General features: G+C 36.9%; 2 protein-coding genes across 3 annotated transcripts in view; both read right to left on the bottom strand.

Annotated features, from left to right (window-relative positions):
• The window catches only part of LOC110900029 (putative disease resistance protein At3g14460), a 121759-nt gene that overhangs the window by 23855 nt on the left and 75858 nt on the right, over nt 1-22046 (bottom strand). The window contains exon 1 of one of the 2 annotated variants that reach the window (XM_035981698.1): nt 3665-3677. The exons of the other annotated variant lie outside the window; for it this stretch is intronic. The gene's annotated coding sequence lies outside the window, so the exon portion shown is untranslated. Of the gene's footprint in view, nt 1-3664; nt 3678-22046 lie in introns of those variants that run through there. 2 annotated transcript variants of the gene reach the window in all.
• On the bottom strand, nt 146-21346 carry LOC110902166 (putative disease resistance protein At3g14460). The gene is made up of 3 exons (XM_035982433.1): nt 20907-21346; nt 20329-20509; nt 146-4001 (listed from the first exon to the last, which is right to left on the bottom strand). The coding sequence occupies exon 3, from the start codon at nt 3968-3970 to the stop codon at nt 146-148; it is 3825 nt and encodes a 1274-aa protein (XP_035838326.1). The 5' UTR covers nt 3971-4001; nt 20329-20509; nt 20907-21346.

Here is a 22046-nt window from a genome sequence, read left to right as displayed (position 1 = left end):
CAGCGATTGCAGCAGAAATACACGGTTACGTTTGCTTCAGTTTCTGAAAGTTCTCACAATGGGAATCGGAATTCAATGGGTCGCGGGAGATCTTTGGGCAGCAAGGCCACGGTCTTGTGTTTATTCTGATGCAACAGATCATTCTTCATTCATTTATTCTGATGCGGGGGATATGAGAGATGCGGGACCAATAGGAGCCTCTTCTACTGCACCTTCCTTCTAGCTTTCGGCATTCATCTATGTTTAAACTCAAAAGTGAAGGCAGCAGATTGTCTGGTAGATGCTTCATCTTTGGGCAACGCCATAAAAACAGATGTTGGAGGGAGGTGAGGTGTTGGAGTCCCAATGAAACTGCTTTCAGTTTCTTAAATCCACCTATCTCAAGAGAAGTAAGAGATGAAGGAAGAAGATGAGACAACTGACTACACCTACTCACATCATCTGAATCTGACTCTCCACAGTATAACCCTAGTGTGACAAGTGAGGTTGGGAAATTCTGTGCTCCCCACTCTAAGATGGGCTTCTTCAACCCCCCTATGTAAAGGTATTGCAGATTGGGAGGCCAATTCCCACGAGGAAAGGAAGCATCTGTACCTGGGCAATTGTATATATACAGAGATGTTAAGGAGGTGAGACAAGGCAGCTCGTGGTCAGGAAATGACTCCATATTTGGACAAGCAAGTATTATCAGCCGGGTAAGGTGAATCAACTGACTCAATTCAATGATCTTTGTCAGATTTGGCCATCTGATTATATCTACAGTTTGAAGCATTGGCATGCTTGTGTTGTTGACAAGCACCCTAGTGTTATCTCCTCCAAATATTAGCTCCTTTTCTAACAGTTTGTCACAACCATTAATGGTAAGAAACTTGAGCTTCTGCCCTCCAGCTGTTGTAAGAAATGAAACAGATGTAATGGAAGGACAATCTGAGATGTACAACTCCTCAATGTTATTTGGACACCTACAATGCTCCATACTCTCACATTTTTCTATCATTAATTTCCTAAGAGTTGTTAAGACGTTGCTCCCACAACTATCCCCTTCCTCTTTCTCTCCTAATCTCACCAAATTTTGACATTCCTGTACTTCCAAATACATTAAACGTATAAGAAGAGCCTTACTAGCCATCGACTCCCACAAGTATCTTATTTCGTTACAGTTTTTTATGATCAAATCTTCGACTGCTCCAAGATACTCTATAACACCTCTCCACACCACATCATCAAGCCCTGAAATACTTTCTATTTTCAACTTTAAGACTCCTGAAGCTACTTGAACCAGGCTTCTCAACACAGCACTTTCACATTCAGATACTTTGAAAATATTCAAAGAAGGTAGAGCTTCAGGTGACACTTGAACCAAATTAGGACAATTTCTTACAACAAGCTTTTGAAGGCATGGAAACGACACCATCCCAATATCGGTTGACCATACTTCCAACCTCTTCATATTTTTTAATTTAAGAACTTCAAGTGAAGGGAATGGAAGACCAGTCCCTACTAACTCTGAACCCATAGCTTTCACCTCATCCATGCCTTCAATAAACAACTTCTTGAGTGATGGTAACTGACCAAGTGGTGGTAAAGATGTACAGTTTTTACAGCCACGTACAGACACCTCAGTCAACTGAAGAAAGGATGGATCCCCAACCCAAATAGGAAATTCTATACCCCCATATGAAACTATGTGAAGTAATGTCAAACTAGCACTATTAGGCTTCAACCCACAGAGGACCTCCTTTTCAAGAGACTCCTTTCGAGAACCATCAAACACATTACTCCATTCAAGTTCTAAGAGAGCAAACCTCTTTTGCAATAAGTTTGCCTCTTGTGCATGCATTGCCATTTCCATTTTGTCCAGCCCTTTGATGTGAATCGACCCATCAAAATCTGTAAGGTCTTTAATCTTGGCTAATGGAAGGTCATTATCTCCTCCAACAATGATCTTGGTGAGAGTCTGTAGGCTTTTCAATTGGCCAATCCACAGAGGTAACTTATTCAAAAGCGGAGTATCTTCAATGTCCAAATGCCGCAAGTTTTTAAGCTGTGAGAAGTTGTTGGGCAACTTAATTAAGTCACTACAACCAGAAAGGAGTAATGTTTGCAAATTGTAGAGATTGCCAACACTTGCTGGTAAAAACGTGATTGGGTTGTTAGATAAATTAAGATATCGGAGATGCTTCAAAGTGCCAATGGTCTCTGGCACCTCGCTGATGCATAAATTATTCAAACGTAGAACCCTTAACATTGGTAATTTGGGAAGTAAGTCATCTAGAATCTTACGAGATAAGTAGCACTTTTCAAAATTATCGTTTCCTTTTAAGGATAAGAATGTTCTCAAACTTTTAGCTCTTTTAAATGGTTCGAACTTCAAGTAAGCTACATATTGGTAACGAACAAATGACATATGGCGGTTTCTTTCCAAGGCTTCCTTCCTAACATCCGGTACCATCTCAATGTCCAATCTTGAAAAGAATTCTCCAGCAACAGATGTAGCCAAGTCATTCAGCAAGTCATGCATAACAAACGAAGATTTGTCATTAGGTGCATGTTGCAACAATGACCTTGACAACAACTCTTCCAAATATTCAAGACCTAAGCGTTCCATTGACTTGTTTAAAGATGAGGGGTTCAAAAAACCTTCCGCCATCCAAAGTAAAATCAACTGGTCTTTGTAAAACACATAGTTCTTTGGGAACAAGGAGAAATACGCAAACAACTGTTTCAAACATGCAGAAAGATCATTGTAACTTAGTCTAAGAGCCGGGACAATCTCATCCCCCTTTCCTAACCTCCAAATCTCACTGTTCAACAGCTCCTTCCACTCTTCTTCTTCAGTCTTTGTCCTTAATAACGTACCGAGTACTGATAAAGCCAAAGGCAAACCATCACATTTTACCACAATGCCTTCACCATATTGTTTTAAAACTGGATGTGAATCAAAGTTATTTGCTCCCAACGCATGTTGAGCAAATAAGGTAACAGCATCGTCATGTGAGAGAGTCTGCACATGGTTTAGATGATCATAACCCAACTTTGTGAGCAATTGCACCTTTCGGGTTGTCATTATAATTTTACTACCAGGAGCACATGCATGAAACGGGCTCACTAGGGTCTGCCAGTCGTCATAATTCTCACTCCAAACATCATCTAATACCACTAAAAATCTTTTATCCCTAAGTTGCTTTTTAAGAGCTACTTGAAGCAGATTCAAATCTGCAAATTCCTTGTCCTCACCCTTCACAGATTGTAAGATAACTTTGCTTATATGAAAGATATCAAACTGATCAGAAACACAAACCCAAGCCATGAGTTCAAAGTGCTTCTTAACTTCCTCATCATCATACAAGAGTCTAGCTAGAGTGGTTTTCCCTAACCCACCCATACCAACAATAGGCACGATGCTAAAGTTCTTATCACATGGCTCGTCCCCTAAAAGCTTCACGAGCAATTCCTTTTTTTCCTCTTGTCTTCCAACAATACCAGTTGTATCAAACAAAGAGGTCTGATAAGTTCTTTTAGACCTTTCATCTTTTACAATTAAACCAAGAGTAACCTTCTCCTTTTCTAGATCTTGTAATTTGGTGGTAATATCATCTAACTTGTGATGCATCCTCTGACTTAGTGATAAGTTTGTGTACCAAGTTGGGACTAGACTTTTTACCTTGCTGGTGATGCCTCCAGATTCCTGGGAGAGCTCACGATGCATAGCTTCTGTTGCCAGTTCATCAAGTACGTCATCAATGTCGTAAGCCAGATGTTGGAGACCATTGAGCCAGTTTTGAACAGCTTCATCAGTTATTTCCTTCTGAGAAGCATCGTTAAGGAGAGACTGGATCTGGGTCAGGGTCCTCTCTAGTTTCTTCAGCTCTGACTGGATTCCTTGGGACCGTCCAATTTTCTTCAAGGCTTCAGAAGACAGCTTCTCAAACACAGCTTTCAGGAGTTCAGAGGCAATGATTTCAGCCATTGTTAATTAGTTTATGGTGATGATGGAAATTCTGTATAACAAGGATATATGTGAATGTAATTGTAAGGGTGTGGAAAGAAAGGAAACTGATTTCTGTTGTGTTGTTATATAGTTCCTTCGGCCATTGATTGGGGTACCAACCATGCTATTGTCCTGTTGTAAATAAGAAATAAACTATATTTAAGTATTAGAATTATTAAAGTAATAAAAAAGACAGGTGGCCCGCCCACTTTCCTGGACCCACCCGTATCTTTGAAAAATCAGAATTATTCTTGAAAATGCGCCTGCATTGTCGGCCAGTTATGAAAAGGAAAACAAAAAGGAAAAGAAAGTTAATCATCGGAAAGAGAAAAGCTATTTTCTATTATTATAATGATCATCTATAAAAATAATAAAATACATAAGTAATCTTTCTCTTTCTATACTAATAAACAAAAATCCTTTTTGAACACGTGTTATTCTCTGATTATTTTTTCACCCTTATTTTTTTTATTTATCTCTTTTATTAAATAATAATAATAAACATCAATTTAACTAAATCTATTTATCTCTTTTGTTTTCATAATCTGAAATTGATTTCTTTTTTAACTCTAAAGTTTCGATCTTTGCCAATTTAAGTCTAAAGTTTCAATCTTTAATATTTTAACCCCTTTGATTAATTTGATTTTTCACTTTTAATTCAAAATTTTTCATCATTTGCAATTTAACCCTTTAATTTTTTTTTACTTTCAATCCAAAGCTTTTCATCTTTTGCAATTTAATCTCAACACTTTTTTTGCTTTCAATTTTAGTCTCTTATATACTTTTCATAAGTTCTCCGTTTAACGTGTCGTTCTAAATTTCTGAGTTAACACACCGCACCGTGCGTGTGGGGTTCAACGTTTTTCATCTATTTTTTTCCTGTTTGATATGTCCGTTGCATCGCGTCTATTTTTCCCCGTTTGATAGGTCTTTCGCAACGTGCGAGTCAGAGATCGACTTAGTTATTTTTTTCTCAGTTTTACACACAGACTCGTGGTCATGTGAGAAACATTTGCCTTTCATCTAACATGGTATATAACTAATGAATCCCCGCCGCAGGAAAGGTACGCTGATATACAAATATATTAATTACGCGTTATAATAAAAACGCCGGAGTGAATTTTTTTGAAAAATAACGCCCGGTCACGCCCCCTGTAATGGTGACCGGGGCGTTATCAAGCGTTATTTTTGAAAAAATTTTAAAAAAACGCCCCACTACGGACGGTCTAATGGTCATCTATAAAAATAATAAAATACATAAGTAATTAACTGATATATAAAATGCACACACAAGGGTACACTGATATCTATACTACTTTAATAAACATATATCAAGGACAAGATGGTAATTGAACAAGGTGTTGAAAAAACACTTAATGCACTATGTACAACTGTTAAGGCACAAGAAAACACAAAACCATTTACCCTTTACACGGATCTACATCTGCCGTCCATTTTTTTAACTTTATCACACGGATCTGGATCTGGACCGTCCATTTGACTTCACACGGATCACCAATTGCTTTCTCTCTCAATGCTCACACATCTCACAAAACAACATCAGATCTTCTTTCTCTCTTCTCTCTCTCTTCTCGGCGATCTAGGGTTTCATGAGATCTATCACCAGATCCGTTTGAATCTATCACCAGATCCGTTTGATGAGCAGATCTAGGGTTTCATGAGATCTATCACAAGCTTTATCTGGCAAGGGATCCACAGATTTGAACAAGGGATCCGTTTGATGTTCTGATAAGTTGCAATGAGTGTTATATATCTTACCATGTTCTTTTGTGATTCTTACTTTTCAGGTGAAGCGGTTAATGGACATATTTAGAGCTAAAATTGTTGATATCTAAGAGAAAGCTACAACCATTGAAGTGATAGGAAGAGCTTGACGGATGTTCGAAGGACGAAATCTAAGGTTTACGAAGGATTTTCGCATGTGTTTTGTGATGAATCGACTCAGGTTAGGTTCTAAATGTTGATTTATCTTTAATCTTGATGTGGATTTGTTAGTAGATGCGGTTATTTCAAATTAGGTTGAAAGTTTTGTGATATTTGAATTTGTATTTTTGGTGATGATAGTTAGGTTAATTTCAGATATGACATAGTGAAAGGATAAATTGTTTTTGTAGTTTTGATTTTACTTTGTTCTGTTATATTTTGATCTTTTCCTTCATTTTTGGGACTGATAAGTGTCATGGTTTTGTGATAATTATGATATTTAGGTCATTTTTGGGGATGATAAGTGTTGTAGTTCAATGAAAATTATGATAGTTAGGTCAATTTTAGATATGGAATAGTGAAAAGATAGATTGTTATGTACTTTTGATTTTAGTTTGTTCTGTGGGATGTTTTGATATACTTTTTCATTTTTCGGGATGATAAGTCTTGTGGTTATATGATACTTATGATAGGTAGGTCAATTTTAGACATGGAATAGTGAAAAGGATAAATTGATTTTGCAGTTTTGATTTTAGTTTGTTTTGTGATATTTTGGATATTTCATCATTATTGGGACTGATAAGTGTCATGGTTATATGATAATCATGATATTTAGGTTAGTTTTGGATATGTAATAGTGAGAAGATAAGATGTTCTTACTGGTGAGTGTCATGGTTATATGATAATTATGATAATTACTTTTGTATGATAGATTATATTTATGTGAGGTGTAACATTTGACCTTAATTAAACACTCACAAAGCTGATTGTTATAGTTTTTATATGTATGTGTTCATGTATTGGCAGGATAGAAGGATGTGCTAGCATAATTGGGTTAAATTTATTTATGATGGTGGGGCTAGAGGAATTAAAAAAACTCATACCGCTATCAAGAGGCTTCTGGAGAAAGCTGGACTTGAAGGCTATCAGGTAAGACGGGCTGCAATGCATTCTGTTGAAAGCTTTCCTACATCCGATGTTTTAGTTAGGATTTACTTTTTTAATTTTTTTTATGTTTACTTGTTTGTTTATATGTCACATGCAGATTAGTAAGACAAAGGTGTTTCTAAGGGCCGGACAGATGGCAGAGTTTGATGGTTGTCGGACTAAGGTCCTAAGTTATACGACCTAGATGGCTTGGATGTTTCCCAAGTGTTCTATGATGCATAAGCTGAGCCTGTGAGGCTATGATGCATAAGCTGAGCCTGTGAGGCTATGATGCATAAGCTGAGCCTGTGAGGCTATGATGCATAAGCTGAGCCTGTCGACTCTATGATGCATAAGCTGAGCTTGTGTTCTTAATATGTCTGAACTGAAACTGTTAAGGCTATGATGCATAAGTTGAGCCTGTGAGGTTACATATGTGTTTCTTGTGCTTAAAACACTTGTACATCATGCTTTAAAGGTTGTTTAAGTTTAGTGGAAAATTACTCTTGTACATCATGCTTTAAAGCGGGGTTACATAACACAATAGACTGTGATGATGATTGTATTTTGAGGGTACATAGAAGATCCGAGTAGCATCTTGGCGGGGCAATATCCAGGTTGCATAGTTCTCACTTTGCAACCGTGTGTTGCAGCCATGGCTTTACCCGTAGTTGTGTTCATCTCTCAATTACATGTCTGAGTCTTCCACTTGAGTGTAGTTGAGAGTTTGTAAAGTGTGAGTAGAGTGTAGATATCTCTGAATTATTTATAGAGACTGAAGCAAGCATGCTGTCTTTCAAGCATGCTGTCTTTCAAGCATGCTGTCTTTCAAACAGTGCTGTCTTTCAAACAGTGTATGGAAGAGTGTTGATATATTATAGAGACTGCAGCAAGCAAGCTGTCTTTCACACAAAAGTAAAGTGTTGCTTTTTCCTGTAGATTGTACTTCCCTGCTTTTGGCATCCCTTTTTGTGAGATGTGATGTTGTACTCCGCAAATGTTTTGATCTGTCTGAAGTAAAAGTGTTTTGAGGCTGTGATGCAAAAACTGAGCCTGTGTAATCTATCTGAACTGAAAGTGTTTGAGGCTGTGATGCAAAAACTGAGCCTGTGCAAGGTTCGCTCGGTCCAACAACTCAAGCAAATGTTTTCTTTGCATTTTAGGGGGACCATGTGTGCTTCTCTCCCAGGGCATACAAAACATAGGTTATTGGCGGCAGCTCGCCATATTTAACATATAAAAAAACTTTATATGTTAAATTTGGCGGACTGCCGCCAATAACCTGTGTCTTGTATGCCCTGTGGAGAGATCCACCGATTCGAGGCAAACGGCTCACTTATAAAAAGAGTTAAAGCCTGATTTGCCAAATGATATCCTTAAAAGGGACCTGGCAGTTTATGTAACACCCATGCTATGACAGGTCATCATTCCAACGAGCTATCTTAGAAACCCAGTGTTAAAGGTCTTCCTTTTAAAAGGTCGAAGAACAGTTCAGGCTTGACCATAGATGCGGATTTTGTTGTTCTTAATCTGTCTGAACTGAAAGTGTTTGAGGCTGTGATGCGAAAGCTGAGCTTGTGTTCTTAATCTGTCTGAACTAAAAGTGTTGAGTCTATGATGCATAAGCTGACCTTGTGTTCTAAATCTGTCTGAACTAAAAGTGTTTTGAGGCTGTGATGCAAAAACTGAGCCTGTGTAATCTATCTGAACTGAAAGTGTTTGAGGCTGTGATGCAAAAACTGAGCCTGTGTAATCTATCCAACAACTCAAGCAAATGTTTTCTTTGCATTTTAGGGGGAACATGGGTGCTTCTCTCCCAGGGCATACAAAACATAGGTTATTGGCGGCAGCTCGCCATATTTAACATATAAAAAAACTTTATATGTTAAATTTGGCGGGCTTCCGCCAATGACCTGTGTCTTGTATGCCCTGTGGAGAGATGCACCCATCTTCCCCCTAAAAAACATAGAAAACATTTGGTTGAGTTGTTGGACCGAGCGAACCTTGCATAATGCGTCAAGGGAAACTATTGGTCGAGCGAGACATTTGTTCAGGTATCTTTATTTCATGATAAAATGATTATGAATAGCTGTGCATAAACTAATCGCAAGTTTGTTTGGTATATGCAGGGTAATAGGGAACATAGGTTGAACCTGTGGTTTGACGCAACAAAGAACTTCCGTACTTACTCTATTCTATGACTACTGCAGTGACACCGGTCGGCTTGAATCGAGCCCAAATCAGTTTTCTGGATTTGAAATGATAGCCATTCAAGTTTATAATAAAAAGCAATCATGCTGTAGTGAACTACTTTAAAAAAAAAAACAACAGATGTATGTATGTATGCATGTTCTGATTATATATTAGAAACCACCTACATATTTCTGATGCTTGAATGGGAACAACTATTGGACCAACAAAAACAAGATAATTTCATATTTATGATGCTAGCTACCAATATGTATTCATAATTGATTATCTTGTATACACTTGTACGAAGTGTCATGCACAGCAAAAGGTAAAGTTATTCTTTGTGTGCATTGCCATTCAAGTTCATTGTTTGGGTCAACTAACGGGTCAAAATAGGCTTTCAAACTCTAAAAATGGATCTTCGGAATCAGTTAGTTGTAGCAAGAAAATGGTTGGTTGGGTTATGTGGTTAACTTTACTAGATATGCCATCACTTCATCTGTTATAAAACACAATATTGACCCATCGGTTGGCAGGTTTCAAATCTTGACTTGACCTTTAGAGCATATGTATTGGTAAATATCTGCCAACGTGCAGTAAGTAATCAGACAGCGTTACCTTTTCAACACTTAACATTTTAATGTTGTTTTTGTAGTTATGTTTAATACAAGTATAAATAGTTGGACAAAGGAGTGTTGTTGTGTTGGTCCAAACCGACATGTTATAGGTTGTATTTTTTTTAATAAAGATGGTCACTTTATTATATTCGGCAATGTATATGATTTGAATTACACTTTTTTTTTAGATTATATTCGGCAATGTATATGATTTATAATCATTAACTTATGAGTTTTTAAGAGATTACAATTTAAATTACATAAGGTACTAATAGATCCTACTTGACCCGGATTACATCTCTAAACAATGAAACCCTAAAATCTTGAGCCATTTTTCTCTCTAAATTCACTTGCTACAATTTATCGCGCCATATTGAAATCGAAGAACAACAAACCTATAGGTGATAAACTAACGGTAAACGAGTATCCTATGGTAAATCGTCACTCCCGCCAAACCTATAGGTGATAAACTAACGGTAAACGAGTATTCTATTGTAAATCGTCACTCCCGCCGCATCGCGCGGGTAAATGGCTAGTAGAAATATATTAACTAAGTAGTTTATTCAGTCGTAAAAAGAAGTTTAAATTAAAGATAGAACTTGAGATTGTTAGAAATAATAGTCATAGCAAGCAAACGTACCTAATAGGCTAATATAATCTCATTCATATTAGATATTAATAGACTGAGAGGGTGTGACGGGGTAAACTTATCTTTATCCCCACTGTGGATGAAGAGGATGCACCCCACAAAGATCCCTAGCTCCAAAAACCTTATAAGTTTAGACATAATAATTGTAAATATTAAAAATAAAAAGTTGTTAATTAAGTTAATAGATAAGAGGTTAGTTTAGATTTATTATTTATATATGTTAAAGTAATACCAAAAAATTATAAAATGATGTAATTTATAGTCATTAGTTTTAGTTTTAGTTTGGAAGAGTGTATATGTTGTCGGGGACTAATGCGTAATTTCTAAAAACATATGTATCAACTTGGTAATATTGATAAATCACAGGGACCACATGTGTAATTAATTAAAACTAAAACAAATTATAAAATTATTTTGCATGTTTTGTGAATATACTTTATTCTGGAAGAAAAATATAGAGAATCAAATAAAAAGTAGATCATTGTAAAAAGTATGAAAAGCGATCCAAACGCTTAAGTAGAGGTTGAGATGATGAGATATGTATACTGATTAACTGGAAGCTTTAAATGGTTGGGATACACATAATGAGAAATGCCACAATTGTTAATTTTTAATTTAATTCAATCATTTTTTTTAACTCGGATAACTTTTACATAGTTCACTATTCTTTAAACCTTCAATTTACTATGTGTGTAATTATAAACATAGGTTGTGTCATCATGGATAATGCTAGATAAAAAACCCTAAAATTCTTAGAAAACTCTGGAAACCCAAATGGGAAGCCATTTTTACCCAACCTCCCGACATTTTTTTTTTTGAAAAAAATTACACATGTAATATACATGTTTTAGAGTGTTTTGGGCCAAAAAAAACAAAAAAGCGCCGAAGGGATTTTTTTAAAAAAAATAAACAAATTTCAGCTCCTAACACGTGTTAAGCAAAAAAGACATAATTTCGCTGAAAATTGCTGAAACTTGTTTTTTTCTTTTAAAAATATCCCTTCGGCGCTTTTTTGATTTTTTTGGCCCAAAAGTCTTAAAAACATGTATATTACATGTGTTATTTTTTTCAAAAAAAAAAATGTCGGGAGCTTGGGTTTTCTCGGGTTTTTTATATATATAGGGTTTTCTATCTAGCCCTACCCGTGTCATCATCATATACATTGTATTTGCATAAGTATTTATATGTCACGTAATTATTGTGAGTAGTTTTTTATATGTGTTGCATAATTTGTGTTCAATTATTTAACTATCTGCACAATTATGATGCGGACGCATATACCCTCACCTTAAGCTTGAAATCAAGACAAAAGTTACAACTAATGTGTTGGTGCACTTGTGTCTGTACTTTGTCTGTATTCGGTCATGATATAAAACGATGTCTTTGTTAGTCATGTAAGTTTGACCAAGTCAACCATCCTCCTGGTTTGACTTGGCCAAACAGTTAGAAAATGGTTGACATGTCTGTGTCGAAGGATGACACATCGAAGGATAGTTTAGATCCTTCGATGAGCTCGAAAGATGAACCTTCGATGGATGTTGATGGACCTCGATAGATCATCCTTCGAGGTATATGTAGATCCTTCGACAGGTTTCAGGTCGATAGATGATCCTTCGATCAATCTATCTGATCCTTCGACCAGACGACCAGTGTTGGGTATATATACCCATGTAGTGTGTTCACTTCATTTATGAGACAGAAGGATAGACAGACACGAGAGATAGACAGTAAATTGGAGAGACACTTCTGTCAAGAACACACACACACTTAGAGAGTTTGCAAAATAGATTTGTAGACATTGAGCTTGTAACCGAACCTTTCATTCGTATTAATACAAGTGGTGTTAATCGGTGAACAGTGTGTGTCTTGTGTTTGTGCTTGTTTCATCTTGGTTTGCACTCTAGCTTGGATTCCGCACTTGCTAGTGTGTTTAACATAACAAGGTTAAGGTTTGACCTCATCCTCCGAGGGACATACAAGTGGTATCAGAGTCGTGGCTATTACTACGTCTGCACAAGCAACATGTTTCGTTTCTAAAGCCACAGAAAAAGACTCTATCTCTTGGCACATACGAATGGGTCACATTCACTTGCGTAAAATGAATCATTTGGTCTCAAATGAATTAGTGAATGGTGTTCCTCTCAAAAATTTCCATCTTCAAGACGTCTGTGTTTCGTGCCAAAAAGGTAAACAAACGAAGAAGAAGCACCCTACAAAGAAAATCAACACGGTGGCAGTTCCTCTTGAACGTTTGCACATGGATTTGTTCGGTCCTGTCAAGCACAAAAGTATTCGGAATGATCAATATTGCCTCGTGATTACTGATGATTATTCAAGATTTTCTTGGGTGGCGTTCATGGCACACAAGAGTGAAACCTTTGGTATTATCAAAAACTTGATCATTCAGATTGAGAATTTGTATAAATTGAAGGTTAGGCGGATACGTAGCGACAACGGTACTGAATTCAAAAATCATTCCATGACGGAGTTTTGCACTTCAAAAGGTATTCTTCACGAATTTAGTGCAGCTTATACTCCTCAACAAAATGGCGTCGCTGAACGTAAGAACCGCACATTGATCGAGACTGCTAGGACAATGTTGGTAGAGTCGCAGTTGCCCATTCCATTCTGGACTGAAACTGTGGCCTCTGCATGTTATACATTGAACCGAGTCCTTACAGTCAAAAGGCACAACAAGACCTGCTTTGAGCTTCTTAACAAACGGAAACCAGATTTGTCTTATGTTGAACCGTTTGGAGCTCCATGCACAATGATCGATCCTAATGGAAAGTTTGGGGCAAAAGCAATTGAGGGATACTTTCTTGGGTATGCCACCCCTAACTTACGAGTCTGGAATCTAGAGACAAAAAGGGTCGAAGAATGGTCTGAGGTCAGAGTACAAAGGCACACTTTGCCAGTCAAATGTCATGGTCAGCCTTGGATGTTTGAGTACGATGACTTTTTCAATTCGATCAATGTTGAAGCCGTTGAAGAAAATGCTGCGTCAAGGATGTTTTTCGAGAGTGACAATGCAACAGTCTCACCGGTGGTTCGTCCAATTCTTGTCAATCAAGAACCATTTTCGGTGAACAACAATGCTCTCGACAATGAGGATTTTCACGATGCTGCCGAATTGAACGAATCTTCAGAGGATGACGAATTTCTAGATGCAGGTCAAGAAGCTCCAACAACAGCAGTTCATGGTACTTCGGAAGGTACTCCTCCAGTGGATGCCACCAGAACAGCTGAAGCTACTGCATCATCCTCTTCGTCAATTCCGGGCATTGATTTAGTTGTTGATCTCAATCTCAATAACCTGGGTATAAATATTCCAGTTCGAGAAAATCCTGAAACAAGGATTCATAATACCCATCCTCAACAAAACATCATCGGAAATCTGCAAAGTGGCATTCAAACAAGAAACATGTTGCGGAACAACAACAATGCAGGCTTGTATGCGGCTATTAGAGAATCCGGGCAATAGAATGATTGGTCTTTCGCGTGTTATGTCTCACAGGAAGAACCAAGAACTTGGAAAGAAGCCATGAAAGATACTCCTGGTGGAAGCAATGCAGGAAGAATTGCAACAATTCCAGAAGCTGGGTGTCTGGAAACTCGTAGAGAAACCTGCTGGTTACAAGAAGATTGGTATCCGTTGGGTGTTTAAATACAAAAATGATGACCGCGGAGTTGTTATCCGGAACAAAGCACGTTTAGTCGTTCAAGGTTTTCGTCAGATTGAAGGGATCGACTACAACGAAGTGTATGCACCAGTGGCACGTCTCGAAGCAATTCGAATCTTTCTAGCCTATGCATCCTTCAAAGGATTCAAGGTTTATCAGATGGACGTGAAAAGTGCATTTTTACATGGTGTGGCTGAAGAAGAGGTGTACGTCGAACAGCCTCCAGGTTTTGAAGATCCTATACATCCCGATCGGGTTTGGTTGCTCAACAAAGCTCTCTATGGTCTTCATCAAGCACCGCGAGCTTGGTACGCAACCTTATCTAACTATCTGCTGGAGAACGGTTTTCGAAGGGGTCTTATCGACTGTACTCTTTTCATCAAAGAACAAGATGGAGATCTTCTTCTGGTACAGGTATATGTTGATGATATTATTTTTGGTTCTACTAATGATGTCTTGTGTAGGAATTTCGAGCGCATTATGCAGGATAAGTTCGAGATGAGTGCTATGGGGGAAATGACCTTCTTCTTGGGCCTACAAGTACAACAAACTGAGTCTGGGATATTCATCCATCAGACTAAATATGTTGGTGACATCTTGAGTCGGTTCCAGATGTCTGATGCAACGCCCATTGGTACCCCACTGCCACAAAATCACGGAATTACTCCAGATCTGAAGGGTGAAGCTGTTAACCCCTTATACTACCGCGCAATGATCGGATCTCTTATGTACCTCACAGCATCAAGGCCAGACATAATGTACCCAACGTGCCTGCTTGCCAGATACCAAGTGAACCCGAAGGCCTCACATCTTGCAGCTGTAAAAAGGATTTTTCGTTATTTGAAGGGTTGCCCAGACACCGGTCTATGGTACCCTAGGGATAATAACTTTGAATTGGTCGCTTTCAGTGATTCTGATTTTGGCGGATACAAAATCGACGGTAAATCCACAACGGCTGGATGTCAGTTTTTAGAAAATCGCCTAGTCACATGGCAGTGCAAGAAGCAGACGTGCGTCGCTACATCAACATGCGAAGCTGAATACATTGCTGCCTCAAGTTGTTGCTCCCAAGTCCTTTGGATTCAACAACAATTGCGGGACTACAGTTTTGAATTCCTAACTACTCCTATTTACGTTGATAATTCTGCTGCATTACAGATCACTAGAAATCATGTGCAGCACTCAAAGACCAAACACATCGAAATCAAATATCACTTCATACGTGATTGCTTTGAGAAAAGGCTAATCGATGTTGTTAAGGTCCACACCGATGACCAACGTGCCGACCTTTTTACCAAAGCATTTGACAAATCAAGATTTGACTTTTTATTGTTGGTAAACGGCATTAAGGTCAAGCAAGAGTAAAACCAACATCGGAAAATCATTTTTGTAAATACTTTTGTGTTTTTAAATTTTATCTTAGTTTATTGATTTTAGGGGGAGTAAATCCAAAATCTGAAAATCCAAAAACATCGAAAAATTTCAAAAACACAAAAACAATAAAAAATCAAAAATGAGTTTCCTGGTGAGCAAAAGAGAAAGTGATAGTACATCAGTGGTCTATCCAAATCTCTTTAAACCTTTAATGAAAAACGATAAGCAGCTCTATATAAGATGTATCGATAGGCTCACAATCATTTTAAAGTGTGCAGGGTGATATAAACTTAAACCGACTGAAGACCAGGTGGGAACCATTTATTGGCATATGGTCTTAGTACCGAAATTTCGTTTGATAGATTGCCGAGGTTCTGAGATATTCGGTCTTTATGCTGCTTATTATCTGGGTATCATGGTTGTATCTTTTACCGGAAAAATAACGGGGACGCAAGTCTAGATCTTCCATGATACTATACATACGTGTACATACTGCATACTACCTCAATAAGTGATAAACAATCACATGTCCAAACAAATAAGTGATAATATATCACATTATCCGGGAGTCAAGTTCGTCTCTCTGCTGTACGGAAGTACTGACCTGTTCACGGACTTGCTCCTGTGCCCTCATGCATTGAAAATCAAGTTCCTCATCAATAAGTGATTCTATCACAAAGGGCTTGTTTTCCAAACAAAATAAGTGAGAATCTCACATCATATACGGTCAAACAGATGATAATCGGTATACTCACCGGTAAGATGAACCCTCGTGCATACCTTGATACGGAAATGTGTCGTGATGTGGATGAACACCGGTCGGTAAGTATTAATCATACCTTAACGTATCCCCTAAACATCATTACATCTGATAAGTTGAGCTTAAGTGGACAACAATACCGATAATTGTTATAGGATGCTTATCTTAATGTTAACTAACTGAACAACAAGAGCGTTTTGGCATGACCGTACACTGATATGATTCTCTTACCCTCGAAACTCGCAAAAAGAATGTCGGTATATATTTATTTACTGCTTTCAGTCTTTACATTCCAAATATTCAAAAATACCAAAAAGATTTTAGGTGTGTTTTAATATAAACTTTATAAAAGCCAAAAAGATTTTATTTCTATTTTATTTTCGATCGTACGATGTTGGAACTCGAGTCTTCGTTGCCTGAAACCTGAACGAAAACCGAATTGACTAAATCTTTATAAACGGTCGAAATTTGCAAGTTTTGAAAGTTAAAATCTGAAATTGATTAATTTTCCTAAAACTTTCAAACTGTCGGACGGTGTTTGATTGTGACATGGTCATACGTGTGTCATTTGTTTATACTAACTATATTCCAAGCAGTTGTTCTCATTACGCATTTAGATTTCTTGCATGTGCAGATTCTAAAGGCAAGGAGAACATGGTCGATGACAAAGCTTCGGAATGAAGACACGACGTGAAGGCACTCAAGTGATGAAAATGATCGAGTTGCCGCTGACCATCATCAATACCACAAGGATCTCAATTCATAAAGATCAAGTATTTCACAAGCATAAGTCAAGGGGGAGCTTATGTTAAGGGGGAGTTTGTCAACACACTTCCTACATGATACGGGTAGTTTGTTGATACACTCTCTGCTTTCAAGATGTGAAAACTTTGAAGATCCTCCGACATTGAAGACTTGAAAGGACATCAAAGTCTTGAAGACACGAAGATCAAAGATGATCAAGATCGAGACAAAGCTACAGCCGAGGGGAGTTTGTTGGTGCACTTGTGTTTGTACTTTGTCTGTATTCGGTCATGATATAAAACGATGTCTTTGTTAGTCATGTAAGTTTGACCAAGTTAACCATCCTCCTGGTTTGACTTGGCCAAACAGTTAGAAAATGGTTGACATGTTTGTGTCGAAGGATGACACATCGAAGGATAGTTTAGATCCTTCGATGAGCTCGAAAGATGAACCTTCGATGGATGTTGATGGACCTCGATAGATCATCCTTCGAGGTATATGTAGATCCTTTGACAGGTTTCAGGTCGATAGATGATCCTTCGATCAATCTATCTGATCCTTCGACCAGACGACCAGTGTTGGGTATATATACCCATGTAGTGTGTTCACTTCATTTATGAGACAGAAGGATAGACAGACACGAGAGATAGACAGTAAATTGGAGAGACACTTCTGCCAAGAACACACACACTTAGAGAGTTTGCAAAATAGATTTGTAGACATTGAACTTGTAACCGAACCTTTCATTCGTATTAATACAAGTGGTGTTAATCGGTGAACAGTGTGTGTCTTATGTTTGTGCTTGTTTCATCTTGGTTTGCACTCTAGCTTGGATTCCGCACTTGCTAGTGTGTTTAACATAACAAGGTTAAGGTTTGACCTCATCCTCCGAGGGACATACATAATGTTACCCTCCTCCCGCTTTCTAAACGGGTGTGTTTTCTAGTAGTACAAAGGAGTAACGTATTTGTTTGTTTTACAATAAAAGGGAATGGATATGAAAAACTCTCATTTTTTTATAAAACCAAGAAAACTCTTAATAATCAGTTATATAATTTATAAATATTTTTTTTGTTAAAGGGTATTTCATGACGGTCAGGGGGGATCCCTCGAACTTTTCGCTCAGTGGTGTTATATATGTAGTTTTCGTATAGAAATTTTTGGGTACATACGTTTTTGACCCCCCCCTCCCCCATCATTCGGGTCAAGCTTTGCCACTGATGACGGTTCCTATTAAAATCAAAACTGATCATGAAAATTTTTTCTTAAAAACAATTTCCAGTTTGTTTGTGTTTGATGATATTGATCGAGAAGTGAATAACACAAAGAAACAATAAGATAATATTAACTTTTTTTTAATTTCCTGTGTTCTAAATGGGCATGTATTGTTTGCATTTTCTATAGGTAAAAACAAGTAAACGAAAATGTAAAAAAGTGTTAGGGTTAAATTGTAAAAGATGAAAAACTTTGGGTTAAAAGCAAAATAATCAAGGGTTAAATTGCAAAAGATGAAAATTTTTGAATTGAAGTGAAAAATCAAACTAGTTAAAGGGGTTAAATTACTAAATATTGAAACTTTAAGGTTAAAAATGAAATTTTCATTTTTTTTTAAACTCCCAAGGCCAACAATACGACTACCTATTAAATAGAGAACTCCCATAACTGCATAACCTATTTATGCATGCTACATTGATGATTTAATGGTAAAAACAAAACCATAGAGAGAGACGCAGCATTATGTGCACTTAAAATAAAAAGTTTTATAATTTTTTTAAACGGCAAATTTGATCAGTGACGGACCACTGGAGTATCATCGTGCCACCAGCGGAACCACCCGATCATATCCATCTCCACTATGCATAATGTCTATACACAAATTCAGGAGGAAACCCAATAAATATGGAAAAACCCCTTATGGGAATCGAACCCAGGACCTATTGGTCCAAAGCTTTATCCCACACCCAAGATGCCACTAGGCTATAAAGCCATGAGCATAAAAAAAAGTTTTATAATGCAAACGATAATTTAAATATACATATATTTTCGAAAAAATAAATAAATTGCTGTATATACATGTTACAAATTTTTGTGATTTTGTTAAAAAAAAAAATTAAAATCTCACAAAACTGCAACCACCAAAGCAACAAATGCTAATTAATCCCGCTAGTTGTTAATGTTTAATATTCGACTCCACTTTTACTTTATTAAAAGTACTTTCACTTAATTAAAGAATGTATATATCTATTTAATAAAGTACTTTCACTTAATTAATGAATGTATATTTCTATTTTAAAATGACAGCATTTTCCTTTTTCTAGAAAAGTATCCAACCACCCCACTTTACTTTCATCAAATAATCAAAGAACAATAATAAATAGAGAATAGCCTTTTAAATGACAACATTTTCCTCTATAAAGTAATGTTCGTAGTATTTAAATGTGTATAGAAAACTACAAACAAAGAAACGATCTGATTTGAATACATAAGATTTTTTATTTAATTTGATATACGACCGAACCAGTATATATTATATGTGGAGGCTGATTTATTAACAGGATTTATAAGAAAACAGATGTAATTATGCTAGGAATTATTTCATTAATACAGTCAATCATATTTGTAATTTGTATACTTCAATTAAAAATCATAGTTCAGATCTTCCAAGAATTGTTGGATCCAATCATTCAAGACTTCAAGACATTATTAATGGGCCAGATTTGGGTTTAACAAATAATGAAGTAATCTAATTCTTAACAAATCTAAATGTAATTTTATCTGATCCATTATTTAATGGATCATGATTTAAGTATCTAGCCCAATACCTAACTAACCTATTAAATAGTTAAATCTTAAATCCATCTTTCCATTTATTACGAGTGTTGAAAAAATCACGACTAGTCGACGATTAAGTGCTAGTCGGCCAGTAACTGAGTAATTTTTCATTAATCACTAGTCGGCTCTAGTCGGACCTAGTCTGCCTGCCAAATATTAGCGATTCCGACCAGATTCCAACAAAAAACCTGTATATTCCGGCCAAAACCTCTAAATTCCGACTAGTTTCCAACCAAAATCGTCGTTTATGTATGTCAAACCTTGCTTATTACACCCATGGATTTTTTAAACACTGAATATTGAGTATACAAGATTAATTGTTGGAATTCACATGGTTTGCATTGGGTCATGTAAATGCATGAAATCAAATCCGAGTAGTCGCTAGTCCGCACCTCACCGGCCGACTAGCGAGTTCTCCAACCTTGCTTATTACACCCATGGATTTTTTAAATTTTATTTATTTATTTTTTTTATGCATCGGGTCATGTAAATACATGAAATCAAAGCATATTAGATCAAAACCTGACCCCTAAATAAGTATAAACAGCAGATCATTATTAGGAAACGCACCTGAACCTAAATAAGTATAAACAGCAGATCATTATTAGGAAACGCACCTGAATTGAGAGTTGCTACATGATCTAAATCGAAGATCATAACTACATTAGATAAACCAAGAGAACGGCCAGCAAGCATAATCAAACATCTTATGAACTTGCTTTAGAAAAGCGCGAGGCACTCTCAAACATTTAGGTCCCGAAAACCAAGGCAGGAGCTTCACGTATGCGAGATGTTGCTCTGTGTACAATCAAATAAGGTTCATGTAAACTAAAAGTTGCATTTGTCTCATCGGTTTACCTATTAGCATTTTTATCAAAATAAAAAAACAATCATAATCTATGCATCCCTTGGTTTGTTTTACATATCACCTTCCTACAGAGTACAGATCCAAATTTTAACAAAAGTTAACCAATTTTGGCCCAGAAATGCATGAAGCGCAGCCTCAAGGCCTTGAGGCGTTTTTCTAATCGCATGTCAGATGCTTATAAAATCAGATTCACAAATTTGCAAATTAGAGTATTTTTTATTATTTAATGATTGAAAACATACCATGAGACTGCAAAACTAGACTTAATAATCATAACAATAAAGAAATCATCACCCCATCAATATGTATCTAAAGTTCTAAACTGACCTCAACAAGTAATCATATGGATGATAAAACGCTGAATATTGAGAATTGTCTTAGCTTCAATCTGTTCCTCCAACAGATTCTCACTGGCATATACCTGCTTAAGAGCTCATCTGTTTCTTCTCCAAAAAACAATCCTCTCAATCTCCTTCTCATCCGGCAATGGCACAAGTACCACAAACTCTTTTTCCACCGGACCACCACATCCTCCTCTTCAGACAGCTTTAGTCACACCTCATCCACCCTACCAGTGGCGTACCTAAGGCATAGGTACGGGGGTCGACCACACCCCATTAATTTTTTGTTTTTAGTATTATATATATGATAAAGACCCCATGAATTTATGACACCAACTCTTATGCATATTCGAAAATGAGTAAACAATCCCTATAAACTTTTGACACCGACCCAAAAAATCGTAAATTTTAAATTTTAAAAAATATATAAACATATAGTATAACCTGAATAATAATTAATAAATATAAATCAACATGTTATCATCCAACCACCCAAACCACCACCTATTCTCTTCTGTTCAATTTGCAAATTCCAAATCCAATGAAATTTATCGGGCCGATCATTGCTTAAACAACCACTTATTGTCGAGTTCCATGAAATCTTATCGTTCATTTCTGTTTCAAGAAACATTCTCTCCGAGGAGCCCAAGCCACCATATTTAGCGTACGAACTGATCAGAGCATTTTGCAGATCACAATCCGAAAGCAAACCATTTTATACACCTAAACTATGAACAAGTTCTAAATATCCTAATCTCTTTGCAACTCTCAAAACCGCTGAAACGACAATCAAAAGAGTTAAAGAATCAAACTTGATTCCATCCACCAACATTTGAACAAATACACTTACTGCAAGTACACCAACTTTCAATGCTAAAGCATGGACATTTGCAACACTTTGAAGATCAGGACTTACTTTACAACACTCAACAAACATTTAAATGCCAAACTTCATAATTAGAACTCAATAATCAAATATTGAACAAAATTGCTACACGAAGGTACGGTAGAATTCGAGGTACCTGGAGATGTTCTAATAGTTGGAACACACATGATTAGCCGTAACAATCTGTTAAAATCGAACTGAACACAAACCCTAGCTTCATTGTCTTATGTGATATGTGTA

Source organism: Helianthus annuus, chromosome 13, assembly GCF_002127325.2.
Source record: "Helianthus annuus cultivar XRQ/B chromosome 13, HanXRQr2.0-SUNRISE, whole genome shotgun sequence".
Classification (NCBI taxonomy): domain Eukaryota; kingdom Viridiplantae; phylum Streptophyta; class Magnoliopsida; order Asterales; family Asteraceae; genus Helianthus; species Helianthus annuus.
The sequence above is the reverse complement of the archived record's forward strand: the minus strand, read 5'-3'. Positions and strand labels throughout refer to the sequence as shown.